The sequence below is a fragment of the Pseudoliparis swirei genome, chromosome 1, assembly GCF_029220125.1.
Source record: "Pseudoliparis swirei isolate HS2019 ecotype Mariana Trench chromosome 1, NWPU_hadal_v1, whole genome shotgun sequence".
NCBI classification, from domain to species: Eukaryota; Metazoa; Chordata; class Actinopteri; order Perciformes; family Liparidae; genus Pseudoliparis; species Pseudoliparis swirei.
The window spans coordinates 17,092,602-17,107,030 of record NC_079388.1 but is presented as its reverse complement, the minus strand read 5'-3'; the positions used below and the strand labels follow the sequence as shown (position 1 = coordinate 17,107,030).

The window sequence follows — 14,429 nt, the reverse complement described above, 5'->3', positions numbered from 1 at the left end:
CCATTATTTGAGGCTTAAAACACTCCCATTAAACACAGGCACCAAAACTGGGAGGTGTGAGTATATTAATTCATCATGCCTGACTTGTTCACTCTCTTCCTGGTGGTTTGATGTCCTCATATAAAAGAAAGAATCTGTACGCCTGGCTGTAAGCTGCAACTGATTGAACAAAGACAGTCTACTGAAGAGAGGAAGAGAGGAGACATCTGGACATCCCTTTGTCACACTGAGCCAAACCCAGAAGAAACATTACAGAGTTAATAAGGAAATATTTAATACCTATTCGGAGAGTAGGAGTGTTGCACTATTGTAACATAACTGGAATTTTCAGAGGCTTTTTGCTAGCTGAGAATGGACAAAACAAAAGACTCTGGAGTGGAGGAGAGACCCAAATGGGACAACAAGTTCCAGTACCTGCTAACATGTATTGGCTTTGCAGTGGGTCTTGGAAACGTCTGGCGGTTTCCCTACCTGTGCCAAATCTATGGAGGAGGTGAGATGCTATCATACGATGCTAACTTGTGAGCTGCATTATTTATTCCCCAATCTTACATCACACAGTAGTGTAATTAGGTTTGCTGTTGTAGTTGTATGTGTTTGTTGTTTGAGAGTTATACGTTTTTATCACTGCATTTCAAAACAAATGTTGACAATCTTATCCAACCTTGATATTGAATTGAATTTCAACAACATTTCTGATTATTTGGTAACAAATACTTGGACTAGGCCAATTATTGTCAAAAATGTGAACCGTATCTTTGTTTTATTGATCATGTTGAACATCAGGAATGATTTCTGCGTAAATGCAGCAAGTCCTTTACTTCCTCATAGTCCCCATGAGAAAACCTAGTTTCCCAAAACCACAGAATCCTAAAGGACCTGGTTCAGGGTGAGGTTGAGTAAACAGCCAATCAGGGTCAATAGACTACACATTATGATTCTTGGATTCCTGATTCCCACAGGCAGCATCGCAGACTGCTGGCACTCTATTTTACCTTATTTGCTTGATGACATCTTTTACCTGAGTACTTTTAGCCTTGTATCTGGGTAATTTGAAGCAGTGGTGGTTTCAATCAGATTATTTGTTTTTTTACATTTTTATCAACCCTTTGAAAAACGACCTGAAAAAGTCTAGTGGCCACTCATTGTGTTATTACGGCTTTATTAGGGTAATTAAAAAAGTATTCATTTGTTTCACCGACATGGTTAAAACAGCCGTTAATGTTAATAAACCTGATATATTAACATGTTCTCTGCAAAGATGGTTGCTGAAGACAGTTTGGTGTGGCTGACGTCTAACTGTGAGATAAATGGCGTCTGCAGGTGCGTTCCTCATCCCATACCTGATCGCGCTGGTGTTTGAGGGCATCCCCCTACTTTACCTGGAGCTGGCTATCGGACAGAGGCTCCGCATGGGCAGCATCGGCGTCTGGAACTCCATCTCACCGCTACTGGGGGGACTCGGTGGGTGCCCTAGAATTATGAGTAACAGCTCGAAGCATTCATATTTGTCAGAACTTCATCATTTCCAAATTTCTCTTTTGTGTTATGGAGAGAAAAAAATGTGTGTATAGGAATTGCCTCCATGATGGTGTCATTCCTGGTGGGCATTTTCTACAACACCATCCTTGCCTGGGTGCTCTGGTACTTCTTTCACTCTTTCCAAAACCCCCTGCCGTGGAGCCAGTGTCCGCTCAACGAAAACCTCACAGGTAACAAGGGGCCCCTCACTCTAGCTGCTCTTGTCCCGCACGGCCATTGCTCCGGAGAAATGTGCAATGGATAGTTGAAAATTCCTCCATACGGAGAGAGAGAAGAGGAGATAGGTGCTCAGTGTATCCTAAAACTGAGATATTGCATTCAATAGTATGATGTAAGATTATCATGCATGAAACTTGGTTTGAGAATCTGATTTAATTGCAATAAAGAGGCAAGAGGACTTTAACCCTTGTGTTGCCTTAGGGTCATTTTGACCCGAATCAATATTACACCCTCCCCCCGCTTTAGGATTAATTTGACCCCATTCAATGTTTAATGTCGGTGTTCTTTCGGTAGTCAACAAACAAACATAAAGTGCCTCACACTTAAACTTGGAAAACAATATTAATTCTAATAATTTTCTGGAGGTTTTAATTGCTGGCGTCAAATTGAACCCAAAGGGTAAAATATGTTAGTAAATATAAAGGTAACAGGAGGGTGTAATATTGATTCGGGTCAAAATGACCCTAAGGCAACACAAGGGTTAAACTAGCAGGCTCTCGGTGGCCCTCCAGGTCACATTTAATAGGACAATTTCTGGATTGTTATCGTTTTATGGCACAAAGGGATCCAGCAGCACGATATCAAATAAAAAGAGCTTGCTTCCGCTCGATGCATGTTTCAACCAAAACAAACGTCATAATTAAGACCGTGTGGAAATCCATAGATGCTGTCATTGTTTTTTTGCTTTTGTTTCGTACGCATCCACATAGGCTACAATGTGGAGTGTGTGAAGAGCACTCCATCGAACTACTTCTGGTACCGCGAGACCCTGAACATCACACCGGACATCGAGATCAGCGGCTCCCTGAACTGGCGGCTGGTCATCTGTCTGGCCGGCGCTTGGAGTGTGGTCTACATCTGCTTAATCAAAGGCATTTCTTCCATTGGAAAGGTCTGTGCACCTGGCGAAAAAGACCCATTTCAAAATGACCTTAACATACAAGTAAGATGTAAAAATAAAGAGCTAACAAGGGCTGTATTGTATGCTTCAGGCTGTGTATGTGACCGCCACATTCCCATACCTGGTGCTGACCATTTTCCTGATCCGTGCCCTCACTCTGCCGGGAGCAATCGATGGACTATTGTACCTCTTCACCCCTGATGTGAGTTTGACCCCTGGCTGCTACTGTATGCTGGACTCTAGGCCGGTAACGATGACCTGACGCTCTGTGTTTCCCACACTGCAGTTGGAGGTGCTGAAGAGCCCTCAGGTGTGGCTGGACGCCGCCACCCAGATCTTCTTCTCTCTCTCCTTGGCCTTTGGAGGTCTCATAGCTTTCTCCAGCTATAACGCAGAGAAGTAAAGACTCGCGCTCCTCAACTGCCTCGCTCAAGCATGTGGATGAATCGTGTGCGACTGGTTTTTTCTCTGCTCCGTTGTCGATTAGAAACAACTGCGAGAGGGATGCTGTTCTAGTCGGAGTAATAAATAGTGCCACGTCTATTTACGCCGCCATTCCCATCTTCTCCATTCTGGGATTTAAAGCTAACAACGCCTTCAACTCCTGCATGGAGAAGTACGTGCGCACACATATTCTATGCAATTCTAATCAATCGTTTGGGCTCGCTGATGCTCATGAGGAGACTTTTTGTTTTTTTTGTTCTCCGTCCACAGAAACTTCTTGGCTCTGACCAACCAATTTGAGTTTTCAGAGCAAAACATAACAGCCGATAACTATAATTCCTGGTTGGAGTATCTGAATCGGACGTCTCCAGATGTGTTGGCTGGTGTGGAGCTGAGTCCCTGTGACCTGCAAACATTCCTTGATCAGGTATTCTCACTTCAATTGTTTCATTTCCCTCTCCCCTTTCAATACTGGTGGTTGTCTGCTCTCCCATCCCCGTACTCTCCCTGGCATGCAGCATGTCTATCTATCATGTAGAGTGTGTATAAGCTTCCTCATTACTTCGTTGCCTCTCTTCGACCTTCCTCCCTCAGAGCGCTTCTGGTACCGGCCTGGCGTTTATCGTGTTCACCGAAGCAGTGATAGAGATGCCAGGCTCGCAGATATGGGCCATACTGTTCTTCATCATGCTCTTCAGCTTGGGTCTGTCCTCCATGTTTGGTCAAATAGAGGGTGTCCTCACGCCCATCAAGGACCTGAAACTACTGCCCAAGTGGATCCCTCATGAACTCATAGCCGGTACTTGCAAATCAGCTGAAGATGAAGTTAAAGTTATACGTGTTGTCCCCTTTAAATTCCCACACGGATAACCTTTCCTCACTTCCTCAGGGGTCGTCTGCTTGATATCCTTCTTAACGGCTCTCATCTTCACCTTGGGTTCGGGGAACTACTGGGTGGAGGTGTTTAACACCTACGTGGGCTCTCTGCCTCTGCTCATCATCGCCTTCTTTGAGCTGACAGCAGTCGCTTACGGCCGTGGAATGAAAACGTAACCCTCTTCTCTCGCTCTTTGATACCCTGTAGTGCGACTCTGCAGCCTTATGACGATTGAGATCCAAGTGCGTTAAACATGTTCTCTGGTTCCCGTATCCTCTGACAGTTTCAGTGAAGACATCTATTTCATGACTGGGAAGAGGCCCAACATTTTTTGGAAGGCCTGCTGGATGGTGATCAGTCCTGTCATGCTTCTGGTGGTGTTGGTTGCCTACGTGGTCATCCAGGCACAGAAGTACCCCTCTTATCCCACATGGAACCCGGCCTACGTAAGCTGTGCTAACATGGAGATGTTAATGTTGTCGTACTGAGCCCATCTTTAATGTGTTCTAGAAGAATATTTTTTTTGTATTGGAATAAACTACAGTTATGTTTTGAGCAAAGTGACTTTAAGTAACCACTTGCTAGGTGAAGCTTCATATTTAGTGCACAGATATATATAGATAGATCTATATATAGATATATATATAAATATATATATATATATTAATAAATGTTTAATATATATACATATATATATTTATATATATATATATATACTATAACTTCTTTAAAGCGAGAATCAGCAAATTTCACAACATTACGAATAATGTTACAATTAACTATATATTATATGTTATGCTTTTGTCTTTTTCTTCAGGCGAAATTCCCAGACACTGAAGATAAGCTGTATCCCGAATGGGTGTTTGCCATAATCATCCTGCTCTGTGTGCTACCTGTGATCTCCATCCCTCTGGTGGCGCTCTACAAACTGATCTGCTGGAGGATCAAGAAATCCTCTGCACACCTTGACCTACATCCCAACTACAACGACGGCTTTGAGGTGGAAAAATAGGAACAGAGCTTAAGCAATATTGCAGGTAACAATGTCACTGCACAGAAAAGCATCCGGTGAAAATGACTCCATCTTCAGCTTCCTGCTATTCATAGAGAGACTTTGATTTGTGGGAGTAGTGTAAAAAAACTCATAATTTGACTTATTCGTGTGATGGCTGACAATATTTATGTGAACTTATTTACATAGAAATGATCTTCCGAGTGACATCATGTCCCCTTTGTGTAAATCAAAGTCCAGAGAGACAAACGGCTGTTTGATGAGGTAGGCTCTACTAAAGTATGTGGATGAATTTTAATTATCCATCTTTATTGAGCTCGTGGTTGGTGCTTTGTTTTATAGAGAATGTTTATGACTGAGGTTTATCACTGTTTCGCCATCAAGAATTCCCAGACACATATGTATATATATAAAAACAAGGTTTGTGATATATGTATGTTTATATATATATATGTATATATGTATATATATATCACAAACCCTGTTTTCATTAATGTTTTGTATATATATATAAATATATATATACAGTATATATACAGTATATATATATATATGTATTTATATATATAATATATATCACAAACCTTGTTTTCATAATTTTTTTGGACATATATATATGTGTGTATATATACAGTTTATATATTTATTTATATATACTGTATATATAAATATATATATATATATACTCGGATCACAAACCTTGTTTTCATTCATTTTGTTGTATATAATATATATATTATATACCTGTTCAGCTTAGGATCCCCCTGCTGTGCGTTCCTGTCAAGAAGATGACGATGGTAAACTGTAAAATCCACCCACCTGAACTATTTCCAGAACCTGTAAAATCGAATTAAAAGTGTTAATTAACTGACTTGTGTCCATGTGAGATTCTGGTGTATCTCCATTTGAACCGTCTTATTAGTTCTCTCCATGTGCGTATTACTTTTATAGCAGTATCAAGGCCTGAGCACATATTGTTCGGGACTTGTCCTTTAACTCCCACGTAAAGCAAATCTCAAGGACTGCATTCTTTCCTCTACGTAATATTTCAAAAATCAGGCACATCTTGTCTCAAAAAGATGCAGAAAAATTGGTTCACGCGTTCGTTACTTCGAGACTGGATTACTGAAACTCCTTATTATCAGGCTGCTCTAATAAGTCTCTTAGGTCCCTCCAGTTGATCCAGAATGCTGCAGCTCGTGTTCTCACTAAAACTAAGAAAAGAGATCACATCACTCCTGCACTAGCTGCTCTGCACTGGCTCCCAGTAAAATCAAGAATCACTTTTAAAATTCTTCTCTTAACGTACAAAGCCTTGATTGGTGATGCACCGTCATATCTAAAGGAGCTTGTAGTACCATATTGCCCCACTAGAGAGCTACGCTCACTAAATGCGGGACTACTTGTAGTTCCTAGAGTCTTAAAAAGTAGAATGGGAGCCAGAGCCTTTAGTTATCAAGCTCCTCTTCTATGGAACCAGCTTCCACCTTCAGTCCGGGAGGCAGACACAGTCACCTCGTTTAAGAGTAGACTTAAGACCTTCCTCTTTGACAGAGCTTATAGTTAGGGCTGAATCAGGTTCACCTGGTCCAGCCCCTTGATATGCTGCTATAGGCTTATAGCTGCCGGGGGACGTTTTAGGATGCACTGAGTACCTATCTCCACTTTTTTCTCTCCTTAAGGATGAATTTTCATCTCTCAATCACACGTTACTCACTCTGCTTTCTCCCCGGAGTCCTTTTGACTTCACGTCTCATGGGGTCATCGGACCCTATGAGACGGCATAGATCCTATCTGCTGATGGATCATCGAGGTCTGGGTCGTGGAATTCCTGCTACCAACCACGCCACTGTCCTGTTGAGACCTCGCCCACTCCTCCTCCCCACCGCCATCTGCCTGATGGATCGTGGAGGTCTCCATCGTGGAATAAGCCTACTATGAACTATTCATACACTCTGTCACATTCATTGAATGTATTTAAACTCTAAATCTGTCCTTCTGGTCACATGACATCTATTGTTCTGTCCATCCTGGAGAGGGATCCTCCTCTGTTGCTCTCCTGAAGGTTTCTTCCCTTTTTTCCCCCTGAAGGGTTATTTGGGAGTTTTTCCTGGTCCGATGTGAGGTTTTGGGGCAGGGATGTCTATGTGTACAGATTGTAAAGCACTCCGAGACAAATTTGTAATTTGTGAAATTGGGCTATACAAATAAACTGTATTGAATTGAATTGAATATTTTACGAGAGGGGAAGTCACTGTCGTGTGTGAAGATTTATGTTTTTTAGAACTGAATTTTCAACATTTCAGGAGAGTAATGTGAAGACATAGTTTCCATCGCCCACTGCCGTTATTGAATCTACTGTAGATAATAGACGGTGGTATCCTAGCATACTAGGTGGCAACAGTAAAAATTGCAGTATACAGTTAAGATTTCATTTAGGATTGGAAAAAGAGACAAAAGTAAGGTCCCTGTCTTTACCTGCATAGCACCAGCTTGGAGGTGTTCTTGCACAATACATTAAATTAATTGTGGAAAAGCTGTTATATGATCAGCGCAAAAATAAAAGTTAAAAATATATAAATATATACAACGTACTGAACTTGATGCAACCTGCCTTCGATTTTCCGTGAGGCCGTAAGTATCAGTTGTGTTTTCTGTCTCCTGATCCGTTTAACTAAATGTCCTGGACTTATTCAGTCAGATGATTTGTCCGTTATGTGGTGAAGTGAAACCTCACAATGACTCAGTTATCGGGGAACTTGATGAGTTTAAGTTGCTATTTGAGAATAACTTAATAAATGGCCAGACTGCATTGTCCGTAAGGAAGATCAGGGTCAAGAAGTCCTCTGAAGGAGGCGGGGCCTTAACTGGGTCACAGCTGGACAGTTTCCGCCAGAAATCTACTTTAAATCTATTTTATTAATGTTAGGCTAATATTATGCTTTGGGTTCAAATAATCCCTTTTCTGGCAAAAAACCTGAAGGCAACTTCTCCAATTATGGGCTTGCCCCTCTGGATTGAGTTAACCACCTAGTGCTGGTATGTGTAATGCTTCGATTGAGAGTTAACTGCTTCTAATTTCTCACATTGTTGTGAAATGATTGACAGATTAGTTGATCCGGTTCAGTGAAGGCATCATAAGGTCCGCTGTGAGAGATGGAATATGAGGCGGAAAACACACACAAGTTTAAAATAATCATATCTGCAATCCTGCAAAAAATTAATATATTACAAGTAGTCACTTGGCTATATAGTGTGTTCTATGCCACACTGTTAATCATCCACTCTAGACTGGGTGTTTTCGCCAACTTTTAGAAGGAAGTACAAAGTACGGGATGCAGGGTTTTCACACAGCTTATAAGAAACTATAAAGAGTGTCAAAAGTCCCGTAACTTATGCAAGTAGGCAACATTTTTACAGATAAACAACTGACTGGAAGCTTCACCTAGAATATAGCTGTCAGATGAGTGTGTCCAGTAGTCCACAGGAAGAGGAGCGGGCAGCACGAAACTAAACTCTATCACACTCGTCATTTGACATATACATTAAATTAAGTCTTTGCATTTAACTCTTCCTTAAAGGGCCCGGGGAGCGACTGGGGGACCGAACCAGCTACTTACAGGACGACCACTCCACCCCATGAGCTTTGATAACATTTACATATAAAATATTTCTGAAATGTTTGTGTGCTTAACATTTATTTACAATTGTAATAGATTATGGTTTAAAACATTGTTTTTAAATGTAATTTCTTGTTTATTGATCCCTGTACATGTGACTAGAATCTAACCCTGAAGAACATACCGGACCTCTTCACATGAGGCCACATCTGGACAGAAAGCCACCGACTCTAAGTTAAGTGACCCGCAGGCAGCTCACACACGTCTGACCTCACCTGATGCACAGAGTTCTGCTGTAGCTCCAGGTTCCAGGGTCCAGGTCAACAGATAAGCAACTTACTGATATAATTGTATGTATTCATATATATATTTTTATACAAGTCATAACATAGTATCTAATATGGTAATATAGTAATGAGAAACATCATAAAATAGTGCGTCATAGTATAGTATGTCAACAAAAGTAAAACATTTAGTATGCCAGAAAAGATTACAGTATAGGATGTGGAAGGGCATAAAGTCATAAAAAATGACATACGACACAATTTATTTTTAGTCTTTTACTATACTATGCATTTTTAAGGTTTATTATTTTTGAATTGTTTTTTACTTTCATGAAAAAAATGACATGATATATTTAATATATTGTAGAATGCTTTTGTATGACATTGCATATCAAACCTTTTTTTATGACATAATATAACTTCTTATGATAGACTATACCATGACTTTTATGCCACTTTATATTATACTATCCTCAAGCTTTTAGGATTTTATTTGATTTTATAATGACATAATATAATGGGGCGTTTTATTGCTTTTTTAATTATATTTTTTTTATATCCTGTACTATGATTTTTTTATTTTTATACTTTATTATGATTTCTTTGTTATAACTTTGTGTCTTTATTACGTAATTTTCGTGCATTTAATACACTATTTATGCATTTAATACACTATTTTCTATTTTTCTAACAATATTATTTACCAATAAACTCAGTTATATTTTTGATTTGACTGTAAATCTTTTACTACACTTTTTGTGGGGCCTCATAATCAAACTTTGAATCTCGTCAGATTTGTTCTTTTTGTTTCATTTTTATGTCAGCTCGTTCTTGGAGACTAAAGTCCTTCATCAGAAAAGACGTGGGCGTTTCACAGGAAGGAATGTTCTAGTTATCAAGCTTCTTACAAACAGCCGTGATGTTCCTGGGTCAATTTGACCCGGTTAATGTTGAATCACCCAGAAGTGGTCAGAAAACAAAAAATCCTAAAAACTATAGTTTGTTACCTCATCACCAACAACATTACTAACAATTCAATCAGTCTTTAGTAGAATTGAGTTATTCATCCCTTCATAGAGCAGAGTTCAATCAGGAGAACTCACTCGTTTTAATGAAAAATACATGTTCAAACTATTTTTCAGGTACATTGAAAAAATCAAAATCTAAATTGCATTAGTCTACCATAACATGTATTTTCTCCTAAATTGTATTTGCATTTTGTAAGTTTTTTTTTTTCATGGGGTGATGTAGATAAATAGAGATGAGACACCTGTACTGTTCAGGGTCATAATGACCCGCCCGCTTAAAATCAAGCCAAATGAGTCATACAAGTTTTGTATTGAAAGTAAACTTTAGTTATGTTTATTTTTAGTGTTAAGATGCATACATTATGTTATAAAAAATGACCAAAGCAGGTATCTGTAGAGTGTAATGTTGTAGGACTTCTCAGCAACCATTTTGTATGCTTGGCCCCTCCACTGATAAATGTGGGTGAAGTTTTCCCGCAGGCAAAAATAAAGGTTCCTGTCAAAGTAGTATCTGTATTTCTCGCACAGGTGGGGTCGTTAGAAAGGGAATGTGTGTGCGTCTGAGATTGGGGTGAAACAGGGTGTGTCTCTCCCAGTCAGACAGTCTATTAGAAGTACTAGAGTAGGCCTACCATATTTATTAGGAGAGACATGAAAGAAACCCTTACTTTAGTGTGCCATGTCCAATAAAGGTTTATTTAGGGGGAAAGTGAGAAGATGAGAAACATTGTTTGTTCTGTCAAACTTTGAAACGGGTCAATTTGACCCGCAACATAACAGGAGGGTTAAGAAATTATTCTTATCCTGACTTAATGGAAATGCAATGACGACCACTAAATAACAATTTAAAACAAAGCCTAATAATATATCCCTTCAAATATCTGCCACGTGTACACAAATGAAGTCTATTTACAGATGCAAAATAAGACTAAATAATCTGAAACCAAAATGTCAACACACAATACTGCAGACACGCGACTGAAGAGAAACGTTGCTACCTTGCATGGACACCGTGCACCGCGCTGTTCTGACCGCTAGAGGGCGCCACGCGTCCAGAGTAGACAGAGTGCTCCTATGACACACTATGAGACACTTTACTCAGTATATCAGCTACAAATTAAATACCATGTGTCTGTTAATACAATTAGTATTGAATGACAGAGCAGTGCATGTCCTCTCGGCTCACGTGGTCAGTTGATACACGAACACATCTAAGAAACGTTGATCCTAGAGTTTATTTAATATGCTGCTCGTGGACCTATAACATCCTGTGATGTATGACTCATTTTACAACCTATTAAGGCTCATCTTAGTGATCACTGACTGAGCCTGAGCAGAAATCAATATTTGAGCCGACAGATATTGAACGACGTTCCAGTGAACGCACTGTAGTCAACGCTGTCAGTGTTACAGTGTATTGGAAACAAATCTCCAGAAGAGAGAGAGGGGGGGGGGGGATTCCACTAATAATTTTAGGATGCAGCTGCAGATGCTTTGTCACTTCAGTCACAATGATCAGTTTCCTGCACAATCAGAGGACAATTTCAAATTGATCAGAGTATCATTTGAGTGCCTGTCGTGAGGATAATTCTTCACTTGTTTACATTTTTCCATATTGCGTGCCTCCCTGCGTCATGAAAACAAATACAGTATCTCTGTATCACGGTGTGACAACAAGCCTGTATCGTGATGGCATTACCACCACATGTCCAGTAGAGGGCGCGATGGGGCAGCCGGTGGAAACACCACTATGGAGAGGCATATATGATCATAAAGCCAGGGTTTTATTTACAATGTGTACATGGAAACCAGGCCGGGGGAAAGTCCCCACCTCCCATATTCTGTGACTCTCTAAAACTATCAAATGTTTCTGCAATTTTGGACCCGGATTCCAACAGAGCCTCAACTCCTACTTATGGAATCTGTTGTTACCGCTCCACAAGCATTTTGTTAAATACATTTTTCTTTTTGTTCTAGCCACACTGGCAGCAGACCTTTAATGCAACAATGACCGTCCGTTGGTCCGGACTGAAAGATCTCAACAACTATGGGATGGATTCACATCAAATGGAGTCCAGACGTTTAAGTTCCCCTGAGGATAAATGGCCAACATCCAAACTTATGCTGCTCTACGGTCAACATTTTAATATGACTAATAAAAAGGAAATTAATGACATTGGCACATGCCAGGTCAGCAAACCGTCAGGCTCCAATAAAGATTGTGTGTGTATGTATATATATGAGTACAAATATATATGTGTGTGTATAAATATAGATATATGTGTGTGTGTATAAATATGTATATATATAATATATATATACACATATATATGTGTATACATATATATATATATACACACATATATATATACACATAATGTATATATACACATATACACATATATATATTATACACATATACAATATATATATGTGTATATATATATATATTTATATTTATATATATACACACACATCTAAAAGTTTTCCCATAAAAATTATTTGGATATCTCGGCAAATTCGTTTTGTTTTCTGAAACTTTCGTGCCAATTATACCACATTGATGGAATCGAAATAAATTATTAATCTGGAGTTGAACAGTGCAAAGACCTCATTTGTGCCACTGGCGTTAAGTATCTTTGTATTGCCCCCCCCCCCTCCCTCCCAATCTTTTCCCCTTGATGCTGCACTTTGTGTGTTGTGCCATTAGTTACTGTAACCGTGCCAACCGATACACTCAGTGTGTGAACTGCTGAACATCTTCATGTTGTCATAGAGCTCAAAGAAGAGAATGAATGCATTAAAAAAGAAAAAAAACATGTTTAAACATCATTATTATCTTTATGCTATGTAATTGTCAACATGAAATTTGCCATATGAATGTATATTCCTAATTATAATTAAGGATTTATCAAGAGATCCGCGTGCCTCAATAACCGAGGCAATGTTGTGAAGAGGAAACGAGGACTCAGTTTTGGATTACTTTGTTTTCATGTCTCATTTACTAAAGAGATCTTAATCTCAGGGAGACTTCCTGAATAAATAAAAGCTCCGCCAAGTGAAACCACATCGAGAGGCGGCCGTGGTCTCTGAACATTTAGCCGTCGCTGGCCGTTTAGTTCTTACGGATGCTGTTTTGTCTCGCTATTTAGGGACTACAATGGGAATACATATATTTTTTTAAACTTCATTATGCAATCTTCTGGCGTGAAATGCGTGTTTCGTGCCTCCCAAATTAACATCGCTTCACTGGCGGCGTGTTGCGCGTGCTGCTGCAGGATTCTGGGTATTAAGAGTGAGACAGAGAAGAATCTCACATCCGGTTAGTGTGAGACGGTCACAATCAGCATCCGACTTCTTAATTATGGCCGGACGTGTGTTGTGAGGTCGCAATGACCTTTGACCTGCAAGATTATAACCAGTTCATCCTCCAGTGTGAGTGGACGTTTGTCCCTAAAACTCACTGATGTCGTTCCTGAGATATCACAAGAGCGAACCGGGCGTGAGGTCACCGATCTTGACCTTTGACCTCCAAAGTATAAACAGACAAGTGGATGTTCGACTCGTGAAATTTGAAGAAATTCCAGTCATGATGAAATAACATATTTCGTAGAGGATTTTTTTTAATTTTTACATTACATCACTTTGATATAATTTGCCTCAGAATATATTTGGAGTGGATCGTCAAAGTTTGCTCTCCGAAGGCCGGTTTCCGTAGCGCCAGCAGCGCCTTTAGACCACGGCGAGGAGCGAGCTGCGCAAACGAGGCACCGCGAGCATCGCTACGAACTCCAAACGGATCATCGTTAATCTGGCGGGTCGCTACAGGATGAGGTCGAGATCCACGGCGCCACGCGATCCGTGTGCGCCCAACACTCGGCCTGCTCACAGCCCCAGGATCTGTAAATAAATACATGTAATGATCAGCGGCGGCATGGGTGACCCGGGGGAAAGAGACGCGGTCTGGGTGAGCCGGGGATCGATGCGTGGCCGTAAACCACGGCCGTGCATTTGATGAGCGGCGTCCTCCAAAGAGCCGCCACGTCTCCCGGCGTTTCTCAATCAGCGTACTTGTGCGTACTTTCCTCTACTTGGGTCCTCGTGACTCGTGAAACGTCATCAGTCGCAGCCCGGGTACATGTTCCAATTCAAAGTTCGCTTCTCGCAAAGCACGGTCAAAATGCCCGGATGTGACTTGATCCTCCCACTTTCCGGAGGATGCATCAGAGGAGACTTGTGCGTACTCTGGCCAGCATATATCCCAGAATGCATTTCACCAGTAACCGGAAACAGTAGCGGAGGAGAAAATAAACTAGACAGATGACTTTTTATAAATACTCCTGTTGTTGAGTCACGTAATGTAATTTTAGGATGTTTTGTTTATTTGACTGCAAAAAATAATTTACAGTGAATAATTAAGTAAACCCAGGAGCAAGAACAGCTGATGTGGTGACGTCATCAAGTCAGCTGCTGTTCCAATCGCAGAAAGACCGTCCTCCCGT

General features: G+C 40.4%; 1 protein-coding gene across 1 annotated transcript; it reads left to right on the top strand.

The window, feature by feature from the left end:
* The first annotated feature begins 351 nt into the window (after positions 1-351).
* LOC130198198 (sodium-dependent neutral amino acid transporter B(0)AT3-like) lies at positions 352-4,995 on the top strand. The gene is made up of 12 exons (XM_056421344.1): positions 352-493; positions 1,324-1,464; positions 1,575-1,712; positions 2,472-2,653; positions 2,754-2,864; positions 2,949-3,061; positions 3,150-3,278; positions 3,377-3,533; positions 3,701-3,905; positions 3,996-4,155; positions 4,267-4,429; positions 4,801-4,995. The coding sequence occupies exons 1-12, from the start codon at positions 352-354 to the stop codon at positions 4,993-4,995; spliced, it is 1,836 nt and encodes a 611-aa protein (XP_056277319.1).
* The last annotated feature ends 9,434 nt before the right edge of the window (positions 4,996-14,429 follow it).

What these genes read in the sequence shown, in the direction of transcription:
- LOC130198198 (XM_056421344.1), top strand. Translation starts at nt 352, where the DNA reads ATGGACAAAACAAAAGACTCTGGAGTGGAGGAGAGACCCAAATGGGAC. An exon ending in TGCAAACATTCCTTGATCAG is followed by an intron (nt 3,534 to 3,700) that starts GTATTCTCACTT and finishes TTCCTCCCTCAG; the next exon opens with AGCGCTTCTGGTACCGGCCT. An exon ending in CCACATGGAACCCGGCCTAC is followed by an intron (nt 4,430 to 4,800) that starts GTAAGCTGTGCT and finishes CTTTTTCTTCAG; the next exon opens with GCGAAATTCCCAGACACTGA.